General features: G+C 38.3%; 1 protein-coding gene across 3 annotated transcripts in view; it reads right to left on the minus strand.

Moving 5' to 3' along the window:
* The window catches only part of LOC127956425 (xylosyl- and glucuronyltransferase LARGE1), a 36,558-nt gene extending 8,909 nt beyond the window's left edge, over positions 1-27,649 (minus strand). For 2 of the 3 annotated variants that reach the window (XM_052554300.1, XM_052554302.1), the window contains exons 1-12: positions 27,220-27,649; positions 25,371-25,554; positions 19,964-20,268; positions 18,224-18,306; positions 16,491-16,614; positions 14,708-14,879; positions 14,060-14,164; positions 13,796-13,908; positions 11,909-12,034; positions 11,574-11,729; positions 11,292-11,455; positions 415-693 (exon numbers count right to left, since the gene is read on the minus strand). In XM_052554300.1, coding sequence (XP_052410260.1) covers positions 415-693; positions 11,292-11,455; positions 11,574-11,729; positions 11,909-12,034; positions 13,796-13,908; positions 14,060-14,164; positions 14,708-14,879; positions 16,491-16,614; positions 18,224-18,306; positions 19,964-20,268; positions 25,371-25,476 — 1,733 coding nt within the window. In that variant the 5' untranslated portion in view covers positions 25,477-25,554; positions 27,220-27,649. The remainder of the gene's footprint in view (positions 1-414; positions 694-11,291; positions 11,456-11,573; positions 11,730-11,908; positions 12,035-13,795; positions 13,909-14,059; positions 14,165-14,707; positions 14,880-16,490; positions 16,615-18,223; positions 18,307-19,963; positions 20,269-25,370; positions 25,555-27,219) is intronic. The other variant, XM_052554301.1, reaches the window with a different exon arrangement.
* Between the last annotated feature and the right edge of the window lie 259 nt (positions 27,650-27,908).

Below are 27,908 nucleotides of genomic sequence, written 5' to 3' on the forward strand. Positions count from 1 at the left end.
AAATCTAAATCTAACAAAATGTTTTTTTTTTTTGTTTTTTTTTTTTGGTGGGGGGTGGTTTAGGCACATTATTTAATCAGTATTATCATCATTATATTGTCAAGGTCAGTCATTGAACACTGTTTTAGACTATTTTCCTTAAAGAAAGAAAGAAACACAATACATTTTGACAATATATGCAGGGCCTTAAGTGGAAAAAGATGATTTTGTTGAAATAAGTAACATTTTCAAACACTAAATGATTCACAAAACATTCACAAAATGCACCTTAGAATAATCAGTTCTAAAATGAAATTGTGTACAGTACAAAAATTGATTCAGTTCCTATGAAAATGATAGATGTCAGTTCTTCTGATGAGATGAAACATAAAATGACCAACAATGTTTTACCATTGTAAATTTGGGTTTTCTCACCTGAGGTACTCATAGAGTCCATACATGGGCAAAAAGTCAATATCCGATAGAAACATGTAAGGTGTATTGACCTGCCCCATAGCAACATTACGCAGCAGGTTAACAGGGTAGAACTGGCCTTCTTTATAGACTATGTGGTATCCCACGTTGCTCCTGCTCATCAGGACCTCAGAGCCCTGAGCGTATCGCAGGAACTGCTGGGCTTCAGCGTCTGAGAGGTAGAGGGCCAGACTGATGGGCCCTTCCCAGTGTTTACAGATGGCCTCTAGCATCTGAAGTCTGGAACAAAGAAACACTCCAGTAACTGACCAAAAATATATAATATATTCAATTTTATACGGTGGCTCTGAAGCCACAATCATTTGGTTTATATCCTTCTGCTTCAATGACAAAAGCACTGGTGCTGACGTGAGCAGTTTTGGAGCTTATACTGGATATATTTATCTTATTTGTCAGAATATCATTCCTATGTACCTTATGTTGTTTACAACTATTGATAAATTTACATTTATTTCACATAACGTAAGTGCTCTGATATTTTAGAGTGTGGTTCATTATGATGCAGCATAAGCAAGTTTGTGCAGCATGTTAATCGGTGTACCAATAAGTAATTTTATACAGAATTCATTTTCATTCATTTATAGTCAAATATTTTTTTTTCATAACTAAAACAATATATATAAATCGCTACAGATTTTAAAGACCTGATCATACCCTAGTATTTCCAGGTTATCTCAAAACTGTGGAAATGTATACACAACAATTTGACATACTAAATACTAAATGTCCCTCAGAGTATTACTTTCAGTAGGTTATCTGGGGTTATTCTGGAGTAGCCCATGCATGCCTGACTAAACAGCAAACACTCATTACACTTATCACATAAGATGTGGAGCTTTGACTCAATATATTTGAATCAGGTTTATTTCCAGAAGCAATTTGCCAGTTTATGTCATCAGTGTGATTAATGATGACAAAGCAGCTTATTTTAAATGAGTTCAGCCTAAAGCGTGCATGCCACAGAGTATGATCAGAAGTAGATTATAGGATACAGTGTGGTTCCTTTTGCAGCAAACTAATCTCAGTGTTCATTTACAACATTTACACAGCCACTGTTACAGTTGCACGTTTATTCAGTTTAAATAATATTCCATTTCCTCTACATCAACAAAACTGTAGCACGTATGATTAAAAGAAACATTTTGGGCCCCTAAAGTGACATTTGGCATTAAGGACCTTTGAAAGCTCTTAATATCTTCAAAGACATAAATTTAAAACACCAATAATATATTATATTATATTTTAAGTCATGTTAGAAAATACAGAACCCTTAAAGTGAAACATTTTCACATGTGCACAAGAAAATTTCACACAAAAAAGAAAATGTAATAAAAAATTATAACTTTATTTTATTTTAAATATCTGACAATTTTATTGAGATTAATTCCAGAAATATTTTTTATGAATTTATGATGCAATTGAAAAACATGCCATTAAGACCCGGCCGAAGTCTTTCTCAAGGAATATTCAATAAGTTCGACTGACAGCACAACAGCGAGCTGGTGTATAACAATATTATTAGTGTTTACATTATGAAATTTTCAAGGAATGATACGGTAACTCTCTCAGAAAATACTGTTGTCACTGATCAGTGTTTTTTTCACTGACTGAACATCTTCAAACAAAAGTCTGGTGAAAGCCAGTGTTGGTCCGTGTCTGTCAAGTGTGGTGTGAATTAGTCTAATGAGCACCAAAGGGACAATTATTGTGTGTTGTCAAGTCAACAAGTCTGAAGGAAAGTAGATTGCCCAGGTTGATATAATTCTTTAGGTTTTCAATGAAAAGACTATAACATACTTTTGGTTAAAAGTTCTCAATGGTACTGTAAAACATTTTTTTTTTTACCCTTTCAAAAACACCTCTGTTTTCAGCAACCCATTTTGGTGCATGCTCCTTTAAATGCTAATGAGCCCTGCTGACCCCACCCCTCTCTTCCATGGGATGACAAGCAATTCTAATGAGACTGTTTACTTTAGCTGTGGAATGTGTTAACCAGTGTTGGGGAAAGTTACTTTTAAAAATAATGCATTACAATATCGCGTTACTCCCTAAAAAATAATTGTTACTTTTTATGTAAAGTAATACGTAACGTTTCTTTTGCATTACTTTTTAAATATGACCAGGGCTTGATTGTTTTTAATATAAGAAGTTCTATTTATAGCAAATGTGAAAGCCCTTTCACACCAAAATGTATAATGCATCATGTTCACACAGTGCACACAACGCCTCTGTACTTACGATTTCTCCCAATATGGAGATAGGAGACTTGTCAGTCAATAAATGGAAAAACAAAGGAACTGGTGTTACTTTTTTGAAAAAGTAAATTAAAAAGTAATGCATTACTCTAGTACTGCGTCACTTTACTCCAGCTGCTGGAGGCGGGGTTTAGATTAATGTAAACATGACTCGCGACTCTTGCACGTATCCCCTAAACACAACAACGATTAAATGATGAAGTGTAGGCAATCTAGGAGTGAGGCGGGCACCAATGGTCAGAATATTATAGACAAAAGAATAATGATTAATGAACTTTAGCATGATGCGGAAAAAAAAATATCGGAGTCAGTTTGTTACTTTATTTTATTTGTGTTTTAATTTATTATATTAAACTGGATAAATTGTTACACCTTTTTATATTTTATGTGGTGTCATGATTTACTTTTGTTAAAAACAAAGGTTTATTATTGTATGTTTGTTTGGCATTTTATTTATTGTATACCCTTTAAATACGCTTATTGAAAGAACAACAGCAACAGCAGTATGGTGTAACATTTATTTAAAACATGTATTTGGTACTTGCTACCTTATATATTTACTCTTTCCTTTCGTGGCTTTGGAAAACTTGTCTCAAATGTTTCTCTGCGTCACTTTTTGCATTAACTCCTGGTCGTCAACACCAAGTTTTGTTCCAATTTTTTTCTAGGAATTAAATGCTTTCTCTGAATCTCTGCAAACGATCGTACAGGTGCGAATATATTTGTGCCAGCTCAGCTATTTGACACTCCAGTGTAGTTCACTCCAATTCATGTTGCTAGTGACTAGGCCGGAGACATTGTTCTTTCTTGCCTGACCTCCGTTGAATTAGAAAAGAACAGAGAAAAAAAAATTGCATGTCAAAGAAGGTGGAGGTTTAGAACACACACACCGATTGCGTAACCGCCACAGACCAATAGAAGGTGTTTAGAAGCCAAACAAACTCCCCCAGAAATTTCACCTTGGTCAGCTGTTTCAAACTGCCGAAATGAACTCAAAACAAACTTCTTTTTTGCCTGATTTTGTTTGAAATGACTAGGGGTGTGCCGGTTTCAGAATTGGTGATGACGGTTATGACGTGAGTCAAATGTGACGGTTCATAACATAACCGTCGGGGGAGGGGGGGGGTCCAAGTCAATTGGTTGTTCTTGGAGATAGCGGGTTAACTCCGTGTCAGCGCGCGCTCTGATCGGTAAAGGGGCAGAGATTTCAGACCTCCGTTTATTAAGGAGATCTGTCACAATACTCATCCGCGCCAACGTTTTTTGAGCAAATTTCAAAGCCGCACCCGCCCGCCATCCGCTGATTGTTTTGGGGTCTATGGCGATGCAATGCTTTGCTGATGCGAGCCGCAAAAAAAAGCCATTGTCTGTTCATGAAAGGATGCAGCAAAGATATTTAATGCTAAAGTATGAGGCATAGGCCTACGCTGAGTTTCATTTACGATGAGATGTGCTCTAGGTCACAGTGCAGTGCAAGTGAACGCGGCGCGCTGGTGCTTCCATGTCACGGTTATCATTGTCTGCTTTACTTGCTTTTTATTTATTAAAATACATGCAATTGGTTGATGAAACATTTATTAAAATTAAGATAAAATTTGTACAAAACGAAATTCGTTTTTAAGAAAGGTTTTCTACAAAGCAAAGTTTTATGAAGTGGTAAATATCATGTCTGACGATTTACAAAACTTCATTAAGTGGTAGACCGATATATTGTGGTAGACCGATATATTGCGCATCTTATGATCCTATCTAAAAAATGAAAATAATTTTGATAAAAAATGTTTGTAAAAAATATTTTAATGACACGGTTTTGGCGGTTATAGAGTTCTAATGACGGTGTTCAACTATAACCGTCGGTCTCACGGTTATATACTAACCGTCACACCCCTAGAAATGACAACATATCAGTTCGTACTTCGATTTCATTTGAAGTATATCGGGGCCTTTTGTTCTGCTAGCTCCTGAAGCACTTCCCGGAGGGCAGGAGATTAAACAGTCAATGGTCAGGGTGAGAGGAGTCCTTAAACCCTTGTGCGGTCTTCGGTCATTTCCGACCGGAATATTTTACGTTTTGAAATGTTAAAAATCACAGCTTCATCGGAATGATATGAAATGCGGTGACTTTCATGGCATTTGGGGTGTGAACATACAAAAAAATTGAGGGCATGATTCGAACAGTCTAAGTGGGCGTAAAAAAAATAGTAACACTCATGGTCTTCGGTCAAAAATGACCGTCCATAGGAAATGAATGGGAAATAGACAAAAATACAACAATTCAGAGAATATTTGTGTAAACAATCTACAAATCGATCACAAAACTGAAAAAAAGTGCACAGCAGTGAAGGGATAACACTATAAAACATCAAGAGTGTGATATTGACACATCCAATCACACACAGATGCACACACACACACACAAACACACACACACACACATACTTACACATAGACACCTATGAACTACTGTGTCTGTAACACAGAGCAAAGTTTTGAGAATGTGAAATCCATTCAATAATTCAGTCATAATGCAGAGAAAATCTAACAGCAGTGAAGGTATGACACTCTAAATAATCACATACACACACACACGCGCGCGCACACACGCGCGCACACACACGCACACACCTATGACCTGCTGTCTGTAAAACAGCGATGAGAAGCAAGCGCTGCCTCTTGGGTTTGTCAGTGCACTTAGAAACTCAGACTTGGTCCTTTGCACCATTCTGAGGATTCTTATTTTTTATTTTTTTGCAGGAGCTCTGTGCCACTGAACAATATGTTCAGGTTTGATTGCAATCATAATGCAAAAACTTTAATGCAAATAATGCATGAAATCATTATTTATAACAGAAGAAATATAAAAAAATATACAAAAAGTACTCTTTAGAATGTATTAATATATATTCAAGTCCACTACTTAATATGAGTAAGCAATTATGTCTAAAAACAATAAGGGAATTCACAAGCCTCTCTATAGATTCCTATACTGGTAATAAGTGGTTGCACCATGCACTTACATGTTTTTCTTTCTTTGCTCTCACCAGGTGGCGCTAAAAAATCTTCAAAAAAAATGTATTTGAAAGGCCTAGTCTCTGGTTTAATCTGAAATACAACATTAATTCGAAAATAATTTAGAAAAATTAGAAAAAAAAAATTATGTACTATTTTCTATGAGAAAAATTGTTCATAATTATTGCATAAATATGAATTAATACCTTAAAATTTTCTCAAAATACAAAAGAAAAAAGAAAAAATATTATTGAATAAAAATATATTCCACTGATTTTACTGGGGGGCAAAAAAGTTACATTTTAGGTGTCCGGTCACTTATGACCCCTGAAGACCCTGAGTGTGACTCCCAAATGAGGGCCGCACAAGGGTTAAGAATGCTGCAAGCTTGAACTAAGCATATTCTCTGGATGTCTTAAAAAGTAGGAAGTATGAGGCGTTGGGGCAGTTTTCACAATCCTCAGCAGTGCCTTGCGGTCAGCAACTGTGCAGTTCCCATACCAGACTGTGAAACAACTGGTCAAGATGTTCTCGATCGCACACCGGTAGAAGATCACCAGGATTGTTGAAGACAACTGGTTCTTCAGTGTCCAAAGGAAGAAGAGGTGCTGGTGAGCCTTCTTGACCAGGCTGGAGGTGTTTGTGGTCCAGGACAGGTCCTCCAAGATGTGGGTTCCCAGGAACTTGAAGCTGGAGACACGTTCAACAACCATCCTGTTAATGTGGGCAAGTTCACGCGTGCTTCAGTTCTTCTTCCTGAGGTCCACAACGAGCCCCCTTGTCTTACTGGTGCTGAGGAGCAGGTTGTTTTCATGGGACCATGCGGCCAAGTGCTGTACCTCCTCCGTGTAGCCAGTGTCATCATTGTATTTGATGAGGCCAATCACCGTGGTGTCATCTGCTAACTTGATGATGGTGTTGGATCCATGCACAGGCTTGAAGTAGAGGAATGGGTTCAGCACACAGCCCTGTGGTACGCCAATGTGATGAAGGTGGAGCAGATGTGGCCTGAGCTAACATGCTGAGGTCTGTTGATCAGAAAGTCCATAGTCCAGTTGCAGAGGGAGGTGTTAATGTCTGCTGGTCTCCAAGTTTTGTGGTCAGCTTGGAGGGAATGATAGTGTTAAATGCTGAGCTAAAGTTGACAATCAACATCTGTACATATGTGTTGTTATTGTCCAAGTGTGTGAGTACCGAGTGCAGCACTGTGCATACTGCATCCTCTGTGCTCCAACAGTTACGATCCCAGTGTAAAGTCTAGTGTGGGTGGGAGGCAGTTCTTGAGGTGTGCTAGGACCTCAAAGCACAAAGCACTTCATGACAATAGGTGTGAGTGTCACAGGGGCGGTAGTCATTGAGGTACATCGGGGAGGAGTGTTTTAGCACTGGCACAATGGACATGGACTTAAAGCCTGTTGGCACAGTTGCTTAAATGAAGGACAGGTTGAAAATGTCTTTGAAGACCCCTGCAAGCTGCTCTGCACATGCACTAAGCACGCATCCAGGAAAGCCGTCAGAGCCAACAGCCTTGCGTGCGTTGATCCGGCTCAATGCATTGTGGAGGTGAGTTTGAGGGGTGGTGGTCTGCAGAGAGTGTGATCTTGGTGGCCGTCTCCTTGCTGTCACTGTTGAAGGAAGCATAAAAGTAATTTAGCTTGTTAAGGAAGGAGATGTCTGTGACTGTTAGAGTGGAGTTGCTTGACTTGTAGTCACTGATGACCTGGATGCCCTGCCAACATGTGTCAGGGGTCAGAGTTGGAAAAGTGTTCCTCTACCTTTAGCTTGTAGCAGTACTTGGCCTTTTTGATGCCCCTCTTCAGGTTAGCCCTGGATTTGCTGTAGGCCTAAGCGTCATCTAATCTGAAGGAAGTGTTGCGGGGCATTCAGCAGGAGTCATACCTACCTGTTCATCCATGGCTTCTGATTAGGGTACGTTGTGATCTGTTTCTCTGTTGTAACACTCTCAATGGTAGTGTTGATGTAATCCAGTACAGAGGAGGTATAGGTATCAATGTCCGTGTGAGAGCCACAGGCAGGCTGAGAAACAAACCTACTTCAGTCCATGTATTGAAACCTGTCCTGAAGTAAAGAGTCTGCTCCATTTGGCCACACTTTGATGGCACTCACTGATGGCTTCATACAGTTGATGAGGGGTGAATACTTAGGGATGAGAAACAAAGAAAAGTGATCAGACTGTCTCAGATGGTGGGGGGGGGTCAAGATGTAAGCTCCATTAGTGTTTATGTAAACATGATCCAAAGTTTTGTCTTCTCTAGTGTGGCAGGAAACATGTTGATGGAATTTGGGGAGCACTCTCTTTAAAGGGGGGGTGAAATGCTCGTTTTCACTCAATATCATGCTAATCTTGAGTACCTATAGAGTAGTACTGCATCCTTCATAACTCCAAAAAGTATTTAGTTTTATTATATTCATAAGAGAAAGATAGTCTGTACTGATTTTTCCTGGAAAAACACGAGCGCCTGGAGGCGTGACGTGTGGGCGGAGCTAAAGAATCACGAGCGCCAGTTGCGTTGAGAGCGTTTGGAAGCTGTGACAGCTGTGAAGGCTGAAACTGAACGAGAGCAGCAGCAGCAACGACTCGCTCTGAGCGGGGCTCGAACCCGGGTCTCCGATGTGAGGCGGACGCACTAACAAGGAGGCAGAGATATTTTAAGCAGTTTTACTCACCGCCTGTGGTTCCAACACACAATCGTGACCCTTTTTCGTTGGGACTGCATTATCCTTAAGAAAGAAACGATACGCAAATCCATTGTCAAACTGGGCTTTGTTTGTAAAACAAGCATTTAGAAATGCAGGGAACAAACACAAACACTTGCACAACTCCGTTGATGCTCTGTAAAAATAAACTCCATCCACTGGTCCCTTAATGCTGTTTCTCTTTTGGTAATCTGTGCAGGGTTGTCTTGCCCTGGCAACCAAAAACACACTCCTTTTGTGACATTTCGCGACGCTCTCGCTCTGATCAGTGATTGTCTGTGCACAGCCTCTCTCTGCTCTGCTATATGGGAGCGCGCGCTCTTCCAGCAAACGTGCCCTCAGGACCCATATAAGGAAATTCCGCTCCATCTAACGTCACACAGAGCCATACTCGAAAAAAACTTTCCGAAACTTGTGACAAACCGGAAGGAGTATTTTTGGAACAGAAATACTCCTTCAAACGTACAACTTAATTTTTGAAACTTTGTCCATGTTTAGCATGGGAATCCAACTCTTTAACAGTGTAAAAAACTCAGTATGCATGAAATAGCATTTCACCACCCCTTTAAGTTGGAGTGAATAAAATCACCGGAGACAATAAAAGCAGCCTCCGGGTGAGCATTGCTCACTAATGGCCGCATGCAGTTCTTTCATAGCAAGCTTGGCATTAGCATCTGGTGGAATACAGGCTGCAGTAATAATGATGGAAGTGAACTCCTGCGACAGATAAAAAGGTCTACACTTAACCATGAGAAACTCTAGGTTAGCTGAGCAGTGTCTCCCACAACCCGCAAACAGCTGCAATTGCAGGTGTTCAAACAGAGGTGGCAACAAAGAGGCAAAACTTACATACTACAGCTTTAAGTTTAGGTGCTGGGTAGAATTAGGAATATAAAATATGGTCATGCAGAATATGTGCTTTATAAGTACTAATAATCAGGCAATATGTTAATAATAGGCATGCTAATAAGCAAGTTAATAGTGAGAATTGTTCCCTATACCAAAGTGTTACTGTTTTTTAGTACCATAGCAGTCCACAGTATGATAACTATCCATTATGATATACCATGATATGCCAGAAAATCCGCTTCATCCCGCAGTGTTAACATGACTGTGTAAAACTCCCAGTAAATTAAATCATGATTTACACAGCTTTAATAAACAAATTACTATGGGCTTTTATAAAATTACAAGCTACACATTTTTGCTTTAAAATACTCCAATTTTCTTTAAACAAGGGACAAATAGAAATAATTTTTTGTTAACATTATGCCACAAATGCTGTCGATTGAGCTTAACTTATTCAGTCCCTCCAGAAAAACGCGATTATGCGATCGCGTGATTTAATGCATAATCAGCAAAGGGCTGCATATTTATGCGGGGGTCACATTTTTTTCAAATACGCCGCACTTTCGCCGTATAAATTGCCGATTTCAGGAAGCAAAATATGCGGAGGTAGCATGATTTCATAATAATAATAATTTTCGTTGCAAAAAAGTCACATATATCTTAGCAGAAAGTTGAAAAATGTTGCGTTTACTTCAGGCAGGTAAATCACCATTATTTTCCAATGGGAACCTTATGAAGTGACGTAATAGCGCGACGTGAACATCATCTGTGAAGCCCGCGGTGAAACCAGGGTGAAGCACACAAATCATTCTCATCTGCCAACAAAATAAGCGCAAAAGACCGCTCGAAGCACTTACCCGGTGTGTTACATGACAGTGGGGGCAAATTATTTTGAGAGAGGGATGAGGATGAGGATGGCGAATGATCAGTCCCTCCAGAAAAACGCGATTATTCGATCGCCTGATTTAATGGATAATCAGCCAAAGGCCACATATACGGGGTCTAATTTTTTCAAATATGCCGCTCTTTTGCCGCATAAATTGCCGATTTCAGGAAGCAAAATATGCGGGGCTAGCATGATTTCATAATCCCTGTATTTTCGTTGCAAAAAAACTCACATATATATTAGCAGAAAGTTGAAAAATGTTGCATTTACTTCACACAAGTAAAGCGCCATTTTTCCCCATTGCCATGGGAACCTTATGAAGTGACGTAATTACGTGACGTGAACATTATCTGCAAACCCCGCGGTGAAACCAGGGTGAAACTTGAAGCGCGCAAATCATTCTTATTTGACAACAAAAATAAGCACAAAAGAACGTGTGAAGCAGTTTCCCGATTTGTTACATGACAGTGAAGCCAAATTATATTGCGAGAACTTGCGAAAACTGCGGTTTGATGAAATAGAGAAAAAAAGGTGATTCCCCCAACACCCCCTTCTCACTAGGCTACTAACACTGTTGTAGTTTCATTCAGAAGTTTACAGTTGTAAGATTGCACTTTTTTGAACAGTACCCAAAAACTTATATTAGTAGTATGTAAAATAATTTACGTTGCAGTAAGAGATTGCAACTTAAATATTCTGTGATTTAGTATGGTCGCTTATCATAGGAAGTAATAAGAAATTACTCTTTACATTAAGATAGTAGCCTAGTGAGAAAAGGCTGTTGGGGACATTTTTTTCACATTTTCATCAAACCGCAGTTTTTGCTAGTTCACGCAAATTCATCGCATAAAATTGCAAAAATATCCCGTATATTCCATCGCATTTTTTAAGAAAACGTGCCGCATAATCAAGTATTTTTGCCCGCAACAATCACAAAAAAATCCTCGTTTTTCTGGAGGGACTGCTTATTAAGTATTGAGTAAGTAAATATTCTCTTTTTGAGCCTCTTTTTAGCATCATGTATTAAATATCTGTTGGTGAGGTGATTTGTGCACTATTGGTGTCTTTATAGAAAGTGAATGCAAGTTTGTTTTCTTTACCTGTCCATAGAAAGCTGGGCCACCAGTGTCACATCAGTGTTATCTAAGGCTGGTTCATACTCATAGTGCAGGAAATAGACATGTGTGCGGTGGACTGTGAAGCGCTCCCGACGAAACTCATAACATGGGTCATCTTCATCCAGCTCAGACAGGGTCTTTTGGAGCTGCAAGGACATTTAAGAAAACACGTGTAACTCCATAATCCTGCCTGAACAAATGAATCATTGCAGGCCTCTGCAACAATAAAAGTAGCAGTTGGCAACACAGTGAGGTGAAACTCACATTCTCTGAGTTGTGGTCTGTTTCGCTGGGACAGCCAAAGAGCTCTCTCCTCAGCAGATTCCCATCATACTCCAGGAATGTCAGATAGAGATTCCTGAAGAACTCCACGTGTTTGTTTTTTACACGCAGTTTCTTCGGAGAGTTCCAGTGAATCACCTGCAGAAGTTCACAAATGTAGACTTTGCTTGACCTCTGTCTTAAACTGAACTGCTTGTAGAACTGAACTGTTTTTTGTAGTAAAAACATTTCTACATCAAGCACACATTTATACGAGGTGTTTGTCCTGGCAGCTAATCCTAAAATTGTTGTTTGTGTCAGCTCCACAATGATGTCACCTTGAGGTCAGACACATCTTTGTAGCACTTTTCGGAGCGGGTGTGATCCGACAGCTGAACATTCCAAAAGCAGGGCAGCTGGTGCACCAGGAATGGGTTCTGCTTGATCACAGCGTTGAAGATGTCCTGCAGGCACAAAGTTATTCTAAATGACTCATAAAACAGATTCTATAGCAGCTAATTTATTAGATCTTTTAGCTAAAATTTTCTTCATTTTCTAAATCAACTTGATAAAATGGTCCTGATTATTTACCCACAAATCTTTGCTGACAATCGAATGCACAAAAACAACTTTCACTGTTATATGAGGTTCCTACATAAAATTATTTTCATTAAAACACATTTCACCCAATGTTTGTGTTCCAAATGGTTAAGTATTGTGGGTCTAGCTTAGCTACATAACATAAAAATCAATTGAAATCAACACATAGCAGAGAAACTACCAATGTCCCTAGTGAGTTGCTCATTAAAGGGTTAGTTCACCCAAAAATAAAAATTTGGGTGAATTGTCATTAATTACTCACCCTCATGTCGTTCCAAACCCCTAAGACCTTGTTTATCTTAGGAACACAAATTAAGATATTTCTGATGAAATCTGAATTTTATGAAATTCTCGGAAAGTACCCCAGAACGTAATCAACTTAATCAGCGTTCAGCATGCACACGCTGTCTACTGAATGCAAACAACACTCATTACGTTGATTACAATCTGGGAAACTCTTTAAAATGGCAGAATAGAGAATTATTGAACAAATTATGTTATTATTGTTTTCTTTGCGCACAAAAAGTATTCTCGTAGATTCGTCAAATTACGGTTGAACCTGTGATGTCACATGGACCATTTTAATGATGTCCTTGGAACATTTCTGTGCATTGATCGTCATAAGCCCTATTCGGACGGGACTAGTTTTACAGGGGGTCGTTAGAGAAATCTGCGTTTCACAGACGTACTTTGTGATTTTAATCCCGTCCGAATCTGCCACGTCTGTGTTTTTCTCACACAACCTCTGTGATAATTCCAGAGCAAATTACCTACCGTTTTTCAGCAAACTCAGTGATCCTCTGAGAAAACTAATCCCGTCCGAATGCGAATGTCTGTGATTGCCGGTGATATTTTATTTCACAACGCGTTTCCTTGTGTGTTTTGGCCAACGTGAATTACCGTAGATGCTCTTACCGCGCGGATGTTTCATATATTTGCTTAGCGGCAAATAAATAATAATAAAAAAATAATACAAATAATAAAATCAAGAGCAAGATCGCGTAAACTGTTAATACCGGCTATTGTAATATCAGCATCAGGTAAGATTACTCACGTTCATTTATGTACTCAGTTACATAATGTTTTAATTACATTTAATAATAAAAAAAGGAAAACAAGTTAAACTAAAGGAACCACACATTAACATGGTTTTGCTATACTAGCCATTTAGTATTTATTGTGTAATAATACTAAGGCAATCATTCTGAATGAATGCAATGCACGCATACAGAGCGCGTGATCTCTGTGACGCCCAGATGCACAAATCAGACCCTCCCACCTCTGTAATAAACACGGAGATACTAGTCCCGTCCGAATTGGTACATGAAAATCACAGACGTCAGGTGGTAAGAATCGAAACTCAAACGTAGTTTAGAAAACTAGTCCCGTCCGAATAGTACTATAGTATCCCTGCAGTCTATGGAGGGTCAGAGAGCTCTCAGAAAAAATATTTATCAAAAATATCTCAATTTGTGTTCCGAAGATGAATGAAGGTCTTATGGGTTATACCGACATGAGGATGAGTAATGAACGTCAAAATGTTCATTTTTGGGTGAACTAACACTTTAAATTGTTAATATCTAAGTAGATAGCAGTGCAGATTAAAGCAGAGCTCATGTGTTTACCTGATCAGCGAGTGATGTAGATAGCATGCTCATGAGCTCTCTTTCTGCCGTCAGCCGCCACATCTGCTCCCACTTTAGCTTCCTCAAACGATCCAACAACAGCAGAATCACACCTTCAACACACACATGACATAATTGCCATTACTCTAATTCACACTTATAATATATAGTTTCCAGTTCAAAATCACAGAAACATTATTAAACATTCTAAAACTAGTTTTCTCCTTCAGGAAAGTCAGATACTTAGAAACCTGGCTGGCGTACCTGTGTTAAAGCCTCTGCCCAGCGCTGGCCACGGCCGATGGTTCTTCCACAGGTTCCCAAGGTACCAGTCACTCTGATTCTCCACCAAACCAAGAACCTGCTGACCTTAAATGCACAAACACCCCCCACAATGATATTAATGCGTCTGTATTCAATGACTGGTAGCATCTAAGCTATGGTGAACTATGGACTAAAATATGTGCATTTCATTTAAAGCTTTCACAAGCATTTTGGAAAGGAAATCTTTTGATTTAAAATGGATGCACTCTTTTTGTATTCATGTTAGATTCATATGGTTTTGGAAACTTCAATACATTTTTCAATATCACTTTCTTGATAGTGGTGCCCAGTATAAAGTAAAAAGGTCAGTGTCCTTACACATTGAATTAGAGTTATTATTGGTTGGTGATATGTGTATTTTATGCAAATCACGGGGCATTGCCCTGTTGATAAAGCTTCAGGCATTGGATCAAATGTAGTTAGTCACAAAGGTTGGTTCATTACTGAAATCATTGACATCTTTGACTGTGGTTGCTGCAGTAAGTGTCTGGTGGAAGTTCTTGCATTATTTAATTCAAAGCATTAGTGGAGTACAAATGACAAATTCACTTAATCATTTCAATCATTTGAGTGTTAATTCAAAAATACCCTTGAACTTGTGGAAGACGGCCCATAGCTCAGCGATGTCCGTGGCAAAGGTGATGTCAGTATCCAGGACGATGACCTTCTGTAGGTCAGAGGGCAGTGTCTTGGTCAGCACCAGCTTCATCAGGCCGTAGATGCCAGAATAATGCTTGTTAGGGATCCAAGACACCTCAGACTGACAAACACAAAAAAGAGCAAATATAAAAAGAAAGCAATAAAGAAAAAAGCAGGGGACAAATAGGTTCTGGGAATAAAAATTCAATTGTTTTTTAAATGTCTGAAATTATTTTTTAAAAGTCTTGCATGTTCCTAGCCTTGTTAATACCAAACTCTGCTACTTTGCTGTGCTTCGTAGACAGAGTCTGGAAAGGCATAATTGACAAGCATTTTTTTTCTCTCGCTTTTCTGAAGGTTGAAATCATTGGTTAACCATAAGCCAATCACATAACGTTTAGTTATGAAGTGTGTTAATCGCTGGCTCAGCTGCCTCGAACTTCCACTGTAAACACAGGATTGCTGTGAAAACAAAACCATTGAACGAAACACCGGAGCTGTTTTGGAGCCGGAGGAAAACTGGGAGATGGTTCTCTATCTCAGACTGAGTACAGAAGTGAACAGAAATTGAGTGGAAGTACGAAGCCTGGCGTAGTCAGGCTAGCATGTTCCCACCTGGACTAACAAAAATGGTTCTCATGCCATAGCTGGTCTCTCTCAGGAAAATATGCAATGAAAGCAGAAAAGCATGTTAAACATGGACAAGCCATGTACAGGTTTAAAGTCTCTCCTGTTTGTGGTAAATACCATTAATTGCTACAGTTTCTTTACATCTCAGACGTTTGCATTCTAATTATCGATGCACAAATAAGCACAATAAGCACAAAAGATCTGATCTCTGTTAGAAATAGCAACTGCTATCCCTCAAACCACAATTTATAATTTGTGATATTGGTTATATTGAAAGTAGCAGTAGGCAAACAGTTCTTTTTTATGAAAAAAGTATAATTTTAATAACAATTGCTGAACCCTCAGCAAAGAACCACCATAGTCCTGCAGAGTAATCTACCAATTAAGGAAATTACCCTGGAAAACAGAAATGCAAAAAGAAATCTCTGAATTCCCATGAAGCACATTGGATAATTTTGTCAAATCCGGCTCTTTAAACTACTCTTTATGAAGTATTTTATATTTGTACACCAGTTTCAATTTCAACTTCAATGTCTCAATGTCTAGAAGTCAATAGTTTCATAGTTTTATGTTGTTATCGTAGTTTATTTTTATCGTCATACCAGCATCTATGGCTATTATGGGAAGACCCATGTATAAGTAAAAGTAGTAACATACAGTAGTAATGAAAAAAAAATCACTTCAATATTTGATAAAAAAGGAGGGTTATTCCTAGAGCTTAACAACGTTGCCTAATGGAATTTTAAAAAGTAGTACATCCCAGCAAACTAAACTTATTAGACAGCAGAGTCTGTCAAAAATGACACGTTTTTGGTACATTACCTTTCATTAAAAACAAATGAGTAAGTCTGAAATGACCAACTTGGCAACTAGTGGGAACAGAGATTGTTATGACTATATAATATGCACTGATTCAAGAGATATTGTGTTATTCATTCATAAACACTGCTTTAACTCAGGGATGTGATTCATTTCAGAGCTGGTAGTTTAAGTTAAGGAATCAAGATCTTTAAGAATCTTTTGAAAACCCAACTCATAAAATACTTTCATCAATTCTGCTGAAAAAGTGAGCTCTACTGAGCGAAGCAGTAGTCGCACAAACCTTCAGCTCATCAGCGTCATAAAAGTTGACGTGAACGGCCGGCACCATCCATGTGTGGAAGAGATCGGCCAGGATCTTTCGAGCGATGGAGTCCGTGATGATATGGAAGTGGAGTGGGTTACGTCTGACACACAAAGAGAACAAACATTTCCTGTCATTTAATATTGACTAGTTCACCCAAAAATGGAAATACTGATATCATTTACTCACTTTTCATTATATACAAAAAGCCAGGATATTCTGAAATTCACCTTCTATTCCAATAAGGTCATTAGTTTGAAATAGCATAAGAAGTTATCAATGTCATTGCTTTTATCCTTGCAAACTAAGATGAGTGTAATACTGGTACAAGGAAGCCATTACAGCATAATCAAGTTATTTCACTGTGTGTTTTATACACTACCTTAGAGGAGAGTGTATAAGCAGAGAGCAATATCAGTCAAGCTGACGATGAGACCTGATTCTAGCTTTACTACTTTTACACTGTATTGTAGAATGAAAGAATGGTAGTTTCCATCGGGTCAATAAGACTTGCAAAGTACTTGGACACTCGAGCTCTGTTCAAAAACTTACTGAGCTACATTTTTATCTAAATAAGCAGCAACTTTATAATGTAGCATCCTAGTTGATTACAAGAGTGAGTAGTAATGGTATTTATCCTTGCAGATTTAAGAATGTAATGGGAAATCTTGGGAATTATTTTCTTATATACTAGTTCTGTTGTAAGGAATGAATTACCTGGTTGTATTAAGTTACAAGCTTACTGTATTTTAAGAATGCAAGTAAAAGGGATAGTTCACCCCCCCCCCCCCAAAAAAAAATTAAATTCTGCTATTAATTACTCACCCGCTCCCAACCATTAAGACCTTTGTTCATCTTTGTTACACAAATTAAGATATTTTTCTGACCCTCCGTTAACAGCATCTGTACTGAAAGATTCAAGGCCCAGAAACCAAGCAAGAACATTGTTAAAATAGTCCATGTGACACCAGTGGTTCAACTGTAATTTTATGAAGCTATGAGAATACATTTTGTGCACAAAAAAACTAAACAAAAATAATGACTTTATTCAATGATTTCTTCTCTCCTGGTACTATCCTCTGCCATTATTGAAAGTACCACGACACATACCGCGGGATAAGAAATCGTTGAATAAAGTCTTGTTTTTTGTTTCGTTTTTTGCACACAAAAAGTATTCTCGTAGCTTCGTAAAATTATGGTTGAACCACTAACGTCACATAGACCATTTGTTCTTACAATGTTCCTGGGCCTTGAATGTTTCAGTTCTGTTGCTGTTTACAGAGGATTCAGAAAGCTCTTAGATTTAATCAAAAATATATACATTTGTTTTCCAAAGATGAACAAAGTTCTTACAGGTTTGGAATGACATGAGACTAATTAATGACAATTTTAAATTTTGGGTGAACTATCCCTTTAAAAATTAGCTTTTTTATCATTGATGTATAGGAGTAATTCTTTGAGTTCCTGAACTTGATTTTGATTGCACTCCATTTATTATTTGTTTGTCCATTTTTTAAATACCGATAATCACAATGGAAATTAGCTATATATTACCCTCGATAATAGTTTTTGAAATGTGTATAAATTAGTCTTTATGGGTTTGTTTATATTGTGTGTCAAGTTTAGTCAAATAAAACAAACAAAAAATACTGCTCAATGTAAGGAGAAGTGAATATCCTCTGAATGTAGACAGACACAGACTCTAAATTTACCTGTGGAACAGAACTGACTTGACCAGTGTGACAACATCTCTGCTCGCATTGTAGCCCGCGCACACAATGGCAATATGGATGCTCTGTGATGAGAAAGACAAGTAGTATTTAGAACAATATGAATCAGCATAGACCAATTTCAGGCGTCAGTTACGTCACTTGCAGCTGCGCGCGCATTGTGGTGGCAGATAAACACTGCTAAAAGGTGGAAACAGGGTAAAAAAATTGTTTTATTGTTGTGCCTTTGGATGTCAGAATTGTAATGCAAATAATTTGATAGAATACTATCATTAAACACGCGATTTGAAGCTAAACAAAGATGTTTAAACAGACAGATTTTGATTTAAACAATAGGTCAACATAATATTCACGTATGCAGTTTATAGGGGACATTGTATTAGCCCTACATTTAAGCATTAAATACTTTTTAAACCTATAAAATGTTACATAACAATTCTGACCTTTTTCCTCGCAAATGAAAGTTTATATCTGCTAGTTCTGACTTTATTACTCATCTTAATTCAACAATAGTGAGTGTGTAAATTCTGAAAAAAAAAAAACACAGAAGTGTGGATTATAAACTCATGACTGTGAGCTGAGGGGAAGAGAGAGAATAACGAGTTGATCAGAAATCTTGGATTTGCGAGAATAAAGTCAGAATTATGAAATATACACTCAAATGTACTTTAAAAAAAAATATTTTATTTCATGGCTTCCATAGACTTCTACTGTACATGGCAACTGTCATTTTCTGCCAGCACACCACAAAAAACGATTCATCACTGTTTACAAACACCGAATTGGTCTATTGATGCAATCAGTATCGCCGCCACGAGCGGGGTCAATGGGGTTTCGTCCGGCCACTTCCGTCCATTTGCTCCCTCACCTTCGGTTTCTCGGTTTTTACCAAGGGTTCTTCTAGAAACACAAATAACCCCTAGTTTGTATGGGCTGTCGCCAACTCTGTATTTCAGTTCATAATTTTATAATTTCTACAATTGAATCAAATCATATCATAGTTAAATTCACAAAGTAGGAAAATACTAATTAATTTGTTTTATGAAAATGTGGGCTCTCAGTTGTCATTAATGTCCGACTGTATGAGTCAAGATGCGTTAAAAACAGGTGCATGCAAGGAAACATCTTAAGATTTACATTATCAACCTATAAACTTTTAGTGACTGCGAGCTGCATTACACAACAGGCTGAAATGCTGGCTATCATGAAAAATACATGAATGGCAGCAATACCGTCATATTTAAGGGGATTAGTTTGAGCAACTCTACACAGCCACATAAAAACAGCAACACAACCAGTGATTATATAGTAAAGGCAACATATCGTATGATTTCCGTGAATGAAGGATGGGAGCGCTGGAGTATATGCAGATAGAAAAAATCTCTAGCATTAATTCTTATCATTGCTTGTCTTGAAAAACAAAGACAGTTTGATGTTCAGTGTAGGAGAAGTCACACTGTAGGACTGTGCGCTAAACCTTCTGACAATGTCAGAATTTCATCGGAGGTCAAATTTGATTGCACCGGTCATTAATCGGCTGTCGGTGAACATGTCAAACCAGCGATTAAAGACAGATTTTAGCCTAGGATTGTGGGAATTTAAGATTTTCAAAATTTGTCTGAGATGACCGAATCATGGCTAGAATCGCAGTGTGAGCCCGTCTTTAGGGTCGTGATAATGTGTGAATCTGTTCAGCGTAAAGTCTTGATTTAGAATACTAACCTCACATTTGTTCACCACAGGCTGAGGTACACAGTCCGAGCGGTTGCCCGAGGCTGCTCCTTTTTTAGCCTCGCTATCACCTGTACCTTCTTCTGTAGAATGTGTGTGTAACTGGTTGCCTTGGCGACTCTTGCTATGATGGCTGCTATGGGTTGGAACCCTGGGCAGCAGGCTAATCTCTCTCCGCAGTGCATGGTTATGTTCCTCCACATCTCGTAGCCGCAGCTCCAAATCCTGATGCTCAGCGACCGCTCCAATCAGCAGAGATGACTGAGGATCCAGTGGCGACAGAGGCAGAGGTTTGACTAAGAGGAATTCACAGAGACAGTTGATGATCGCTACACATCTCTCCAGCAAAACCGTAACTACTTCACCAAATCTGACAACTTTTCATTTTTTGATTGCAGATGTTTTTTTTTTTTTTAATGAAATAAAAAGCAAATACAGCATGACCAGTGTTGTCTGATTCACAGATTAATGATATTCAAATATATATATATATATATATATATATATATATATATATATATATATATATATATATATATTAGGGGTGTAACGGTTCACAAAATTCACGGTTCGGTTCGATACGATACACTGATGTCACCATTCGGTTCGGTACGTTTTAGATACAGCAAAATGTAAAAACATCTCAACTTTTCAGAATTCCGCAAGCGCTCCGCGGGTCATGTGACAAGAACTAACCAATCAGCTTCATCCTTTCCCGTAACAACGCTGAAACCTCAGCCAAGATGAAGGAACAGCTGATCATAGTTGTATATGGATTGCAGTTTTGAAATAAATTTAGTAGCAGAGCTAGCCTACTGCAAGCGATTTTTAGAGCTGCAAATCCATTTATCCTTTGCTGAAATTTCCGCGTCTTTATGGAGAGAGCAGCACGTCATTGTTGCTTAGCAAAGACAGATGCCTCAGGGGGGCAACTGCCCGAGCGTTTTGGAAAAGAGGAGAAAGACGCGCCTAGCGTTTTCCATGCGTTTTTAGGCACGATATGTGAATGGCCCCTAAGGCGCTCGCTCACTCAGTACGCGCTGAAGGCTCGTTGCAAAATGTCGAATGCATTTAACAGACCAGAAATAGAAGATCCTCCAATAACCAACAGGTCTGGTGTTTGGGTGCACTTTGGATTCCCTGTAAGCTATAATGGTGATGATAAAATGAATGGTAAATAGTAAGGTCTCATATCCGCGGCTATAATGTAAATGTAACGTAAATGAAACCTACCAATCGCCGCGGTGATGTCTTTTGCCCTGTTTGAGTCAGTTGCAAATGTCTGACTAAATGCTGCGGGGATAGTTTGTTGTAGTATGTTTCTCCTTTTTTTCGTCTTTTCCCAGATACTGACACACTAAGGTGATGTCGGCGTAAATGAGTTGACATGTTTCAAGTATTCCCGCTGGTGTTTTTTTTTTTTTTGGTATTCCCGCTGGTATACCCTATTGTCATGTAGCAGATGCGACATACCGTTGTTTATTTATCCACCACTCTCTTGCCATCACCATTATAGCTTAAAGGGAATCCAAAGTGCACCCAAACACCAGACCTGTTGGTTATTGGAGGATCTTCTATTTCTGGTCTGTTAAACGCACTGGCCACCACGTACCGTGCATGAACTGCTCGCTCACTCAGCGTGTACTACTGAGTGAGCTAGCGCCTGACTGAGTAGCCTAACATAAACATATAAGTTGGTGTTTTTTTCTTCTTCGGGGGTGTCAGGGGCGTTGCCTGTTACGTCGTTTGGGTTATTGGGCTACCTTGTTGAATGCATATCATTATATTTCACTTTTTTTTTTTTTCAAATATAATTAATTAGTTCAACGAACCGTTCAGTACATAACGCGTACCGAACCGAAAGCCTCGTACCGAACGGTTCAATACGAATACGCGTATCGTTACACCCCTAATATATATATATATATCTTCTCGGCCGGGCCACTGGGCTTGGCTCCTCATCGAATACTTGAGTGTTAGTTGCTCGCGCTGCTCCTTATATACCCACTCTGCGGGGCGGAGCTTGTGATGCAAATTCCACAGACCAAGGTACTCCGTGTACCATTGGCTCGTTTTGTAAACACTCGAAGGTGATTGGGCTCTCTGGTGAAATCCCATTCGTCAGTCTCTTTCTGACGTAACATCTCCGTTCCCTCCTTCAGGGAACGAGGGTTACATAAGTATCCGAGACTTTTCTAATGCAGAAAAGCTAGTTCATGCATTCATGACCTCTAGACTGGACTATTGTAATGGACTTCTAGGTGGTTGTTCTGCTTCTTCAATAAACAAGCTACAGGTCCTTACCAGGTGAAGAAAATATGATCATATTACCCCAATTTTACAGTCTCTGCACTGGCTACCTATTAAGTTCTGTATCAGTTACAAATTATTATTACTTACCTATAGGGCCCTAAATGGTTTAGCTCCTGCATACCTAACTAGCCTTATTTCACGCTACAACCCATTACGCTCCCTAAGGTCACAAAACGCTGGACTTTTGGTAGTTGCTAGGATAGCAAAGTCCACCAAAGGAGGTAGAGCTTTTTCGCATTTGATTGGTTGGAACAGCGGCTACGTTAATTATGTCTATATTTGTTTCTCTGTTTTGCCACATCCCGTGGTAACTAGGATTTACACAAGCTCCAGTCTGGATCTGGAACACATGAGAAGAGATGATGCTGACCCTCAGAGGACCCCAGATGATGCTAACCTTGAAACAACATACAGAACTAACAAATATTGCTATAAGTGTGATTGCATCAAATAATAATTGCTGTTAATAGTGTTCATCGTCTGTTTGACTACGTCTTGTATTCATTAGAGTTGGGGTACTCGAACTTGGATTCGGACTCGAGTCCGGACTCGAGTCCAATTTTGAACGAACTCGGACTTGTCACACACTCGGGTGAATTTGTACTCGGACTTGACACGGACTTGAACATTTTGGACTCGGAAAATATTCCGAGTACAGTCGAGTCCGCGTCATATGTAACAATAAAACCAGCATAAAATTGAGATGAGAAATTAATGAATGTCTCCCCTTCTGTCATTTTACTGCACCACACCGGCAGGCAACAGTGGCATATCATCTAATGCTTGCAGACCAAACACACGCATCACTCACTGGATATCAATGTGGATTAGTGATGGGAAATTCGATTCTTTTCCGCGAACAAGGTTCTTTCGGACGGTTTGATTCAATAAACCGGTTGAAAAAAAAACGGTTCACCGGTTCTTTTACGTCATTGGCGATTAATCATAACTTCAGTCAGTTAAAAACCTCATAATCATGAAAAGTTTACAATTAAGTTTTGTAACATCACACCCAAATACAGTAACAGCAATGTGCACACAAGGATTTAAGTCTTGAAGATATAAAGTAAATAAATTAGGTGTCATCAGCGCAGAAACCATGATCCACTTACTATACATAATCCATTGCGATGTATTTGTTATGACATGAACTTACGTTTCGCCAGATTGCCCTTCATTCAAGCCCTCGGTTTACCCGCGCTCATATTAGCACAGTTCAGAATCAATCACCAAAAGAATCAGTTCGGTTCAGACGCGCTATGAGTCAGTCGGCTTTACGCTGAATCACACATATGCAGTATCATCAGCTCCTCTGTTCTCGAATCGGACGCGTTCAAAAGAAACATAGAAGAAACTGTTTTCGGTTCAGTTTACTTATGATCCGAAAGCCGATTCAACCGGTTCTTGACTCGAGAACGAGAACCGCTAACCAGCACGTGCTGCAGTTCAGTATCATCAGCTGCTTTACTCGTGTTCGCGTTCTGTTTACTACAAACTCAATTTGTGAATGTGTCATCATTAACTATAAATACAGTACTGATATTTCATAAATCATCCCTTATTGCTATTACACATAGAGTCTTTAGAGATTTAATTATTGTCCAACTTCCCTGAAAACCCCTTTGGCCCATACATAATCTACAATATACAGATTAGAAACATGCATTAAAAAATAAATAAATAAAAATTATATAATATATTATATTATATATATATATATATATATATAATTTAGTTATTTTAGCACACTTTCCGATGTTTAACAAAATACTTGAAAAATTACACGCATGCGCAGTATCATCAGTTCATCGGTTCTTAAATCGGACGTGTCCGAAAGAAACTGTTTTCGGTTCAGTGTACTGGTGATCCGAAAACTGATGCAACTGAGTACCAAAGACAGCAGCAGCAACGAACAGATGCTGCACAGCTCAGCATTGCAGGATTTGCAAGACCAGAACTGACCAAACAAGCAGTGCAACTTTATGATGCAAGGTCTCCAAGACAACAAAAAATTCATAATGTCATCATTAAGGATCTCCTCATTGGCTGCACTTTACCTCTGTCAGATGTGGGGGAGAGGCAGTGAATAATTGAAATGTCAGCTTTAACTGGAGGACAATATAGTGTGATACAACAAAAAAACAGGTTCATTTGTATTTTCATGCACTTGTAATACAATAAAACTTTGAAACCTTTTTTGATAGGAAACTAGTTCTGTTGACATAAAATAAAAATGTTCAATGGCAATGACTAGCTGTAACAGTGGTATTTTTTTATTACATTTTTATATTGCCATTGGTTTAATGGGTTGAAAGGTTAAAATATTAATAGAATGTAAAAATTCACAATACCAATTTATAATCTTTTTTAATTTAATTACTTTCTGGACTCGGGCGGACTCGACTCGGACTCGGCCTTTAAGAACTCGGACTTGAGTCCAACTCGGACCCTTTTGGACTCGGACTTGGACTTGGACTTGATGTTTGAGGACTTGGTCTTGACTCGTACTCGACAAAGGTGGACTCGGACCAGACTCTAGTATTCATTTTTCTGAAAATTCCTGTCATTTGCACATTAACTGACAGTCACCACATAGAACAGTTAAGGATCATAATGAATAGATAGTAATTTGTCATTTTATCTTGTATCCCACTTGCAAAGTGTGCCTGGAACCCTTGTAACCCTTATTACGATTGTGCTGTTGTATGCATGCCTGCTAAAAACTTTAATAAGCAATAAAACACTTAAAACACACACACATCACATAGTAAGATCTGACCCTGGTTTAATTAAGTAAACATTTGTTACAAACATCATGTGCAAGAAGCAGCACATGTACATATATTGTGTTCAATAATATATTGTTGTTTCTTAATAGAACTTCTTATTATGTTTATGGAGAATTGAGTAGAATAGTCCCATTACCATTATTCATGTTTCATGAATTACATTATTATTTTGTATCCATCTAACGTAATGTAACTACTTCCCAAAAATTTACCTTAATGTTTAATTTGTTATATTCGTATCAAATAATTTAAGTTGGAGACCTCATAAAATGTGTCTGTCATGTGCAATGTCATACCTGTGAAATGTGCAGACGACAAATAGAGCCAGGTGAGGGCTGGGATAAAGATCAGGGCGAGGGAGGCAGCTACAAACTTCCTGCGCCCGCGACACATTCCCAGCATCCTCTGCAGCCAGAGGGTGTCTGATCAGAGACCTCTATGTGGGCATCAGCTCTGTGGACAGGGGTGCATGGCACTGCTCTGTCAAATAAAATACAAAAAGTGTTAGCAACAGCACAAATATGTTCAAAACAACAAAATACAAAGAATGCGTAAAACTGTGTGCAAATGTCCCCAAAATTATTTACATGTGAATGTTTCAAACAGAATTTTGCTTTGAAATCAAAAGATTCATAATGTGAAGCCTTTTGCTCAAGCCATTTTCAGATAGTATATTTACATGTTGTTTGGGACAGGGCCTATGTTCCAAATGAAAGAGAAAATAATCAAACGAACCAGAAAATTAACAATATTTTGACACAGTTACTGTGTCAGCAGCCAAGTTCTCTAAAAAAAAATAGACTGAAACATTGATCATGAGGTTGGTTTTGCCTTAGATTCAGCAGCTGCTGTGTCAGCACTAAAGACAACATTCAAGCTGTGGAAATGCAAAACATCATACTGCATGATCATGCTGCTGAGACTAATAAATCTGCTCAAAGTAAACTCTTCATAAACCCAGCTTATGAACTAAAAATGCAGATAAATGCTGCTACTTTCTTTCATTATACTAATAATAAACACCAGATATTCCTGCCTGCAGTACAGTTCACTACATTCATGACAACAGTAATGTCATAGTAGTGTCTTCTGTCTTCTACTTCTACTATATGTCGTGCTTTAACAGAAAACTGGGATCATTTTCAATCTTGTTTCTTTATTAACCTTCATTTCAAAAACAGTGCTATAAAGAATTAAAATAAAGTCTGCTTTGCATTAAGTTGAAAATCTTTGCCTACTATTTTAATGTAAAAGTTAAACAATGTAGATATTGTTATCAATCACACAAACAAATATGAGTAGATTTTAATTTCCAAATTCAATCTAGAAAAAAAAATTGTATAGCCTATAATAATTAGAAGGAACATATTTTATAGTAAATAAATAAATAAAAAACAGTAAAAATATGTATAGCCTATTCTCAATCAGAATAAAAAGAAAAAAAATCCAAACCAAAGCCTCCTCTGTATTGGCAGTTAGAAGAGCCCTTCACTCAAAAAACAAAAAAACAAAAACCCTTACCTCCTACAGTGAAGATTTTATTGCATGATTATTTTACCGAAACAAACACTATTTCAGCAGACTGATTTTGTACACTTAAGAACTAACATGATACCCACAAAGTCTGAAACTACAAATTACAATAGCAACTAAAGCAAAATGCCACGAATAGTATTAATGCAGTAAAACTGTGGTAAATTAACACTTTCTTATTTAACAAAAAAAAAATGGAAGAATTATGTTGAGATAACTCAAGTAGTAAACACTGTGTTTCTAAACTATTTTAATATTTATTTTGTAAAAACAATACACAAATTAAAATGTTTCAGGTAACGTTACAATAAAGAAATTAACCTTAGCAAGGTAATTAAAGGAGTAGGACATTTTTACAAAAATGTTCAAAATGTATTTTCCTCACAAAATGAGTGGTGATTTGAGATGTAACGGTTCAGGGGAAAGACGCAAACATGTTGAACAATGTTTCAAAGCGAATAAACTAAACTAATGAGAGGTTGAAAACAGTTTTTTTTTTTTAAATAGTTTTTAAGGATGAATCCACGAGAGCCATATAACATGAGGAAACAACAATTTTATGATTCAGAGGTGATTTTGTTGTAGGACTGTTCTGAGTGTATGCCGTCTCACCTGTGACGTTGGATCGCTTGGCTGGACGAGCCCGTTATTGTCACTAAAAACAAAACAAAATGACAGAAAAAAGATATTCTTCAGTGTCCGTGCGACATGTGCATGAATGAAGAACTAACGCCTTTAATGTCAATCGTCTTTACAAATCCAGTCAGATTCACCATGAGAGATAGCACAGATATGTCAGTGTCTCAGGACGCGTTTGTGTTCATTTCAGATTCAAGATCAGCGCATAAAATGCCGCATGCTGGATTTGATTGATGTGGTTTGTATTTATAAGATCAGCGGGAAATATCGTCTCCTTTTCCCTTGCATACAGTTGTGCATTGCGATCCGCCAAATGCGCCGTTTTATTCGATCGTTTTTTGTGATATCGATGCGTATAATATGAATACTGCGGCCTCTAGTCCACACAACACTCCCTGTTTGTTTCCCAGCCTCCTCCGGTTCTCTTTCCCAACATATCCTCCAATCACTGCCTCGATCCACAATCCACAATCCAGTCCAGGCGAATCTTTTCTTGGAAAGAATGGATTGGATTCAGTACAGCAGTAGTAGTATACTGGACAGGCTACACCAAAATGTAACTTATGAGCTAAACTAAACTGAATGCTATGTTCTTGTCTACATTTTACGTTTACATTTATGCATTTAGGAGACGCTAAAGCGACTTACAGTGCATTTTTACC

Source organism: Carassius gibelio, chromosome B4 (assembly GCF_023724105.1).
Source record: "Carassius gibelio isolate Cgi1373 ecotype wild population from Czech Republic chromosome B4, carGib1.2-hapl.c, whole genome shotgun sequence".
Taxonomy (NCBI): domain Eukaryota; kingdom Metazoa; phylum Chordata; class Actinopteri; order Cypriniformes; family Cyprinidae; genus Carassius; species Carassius gibelio.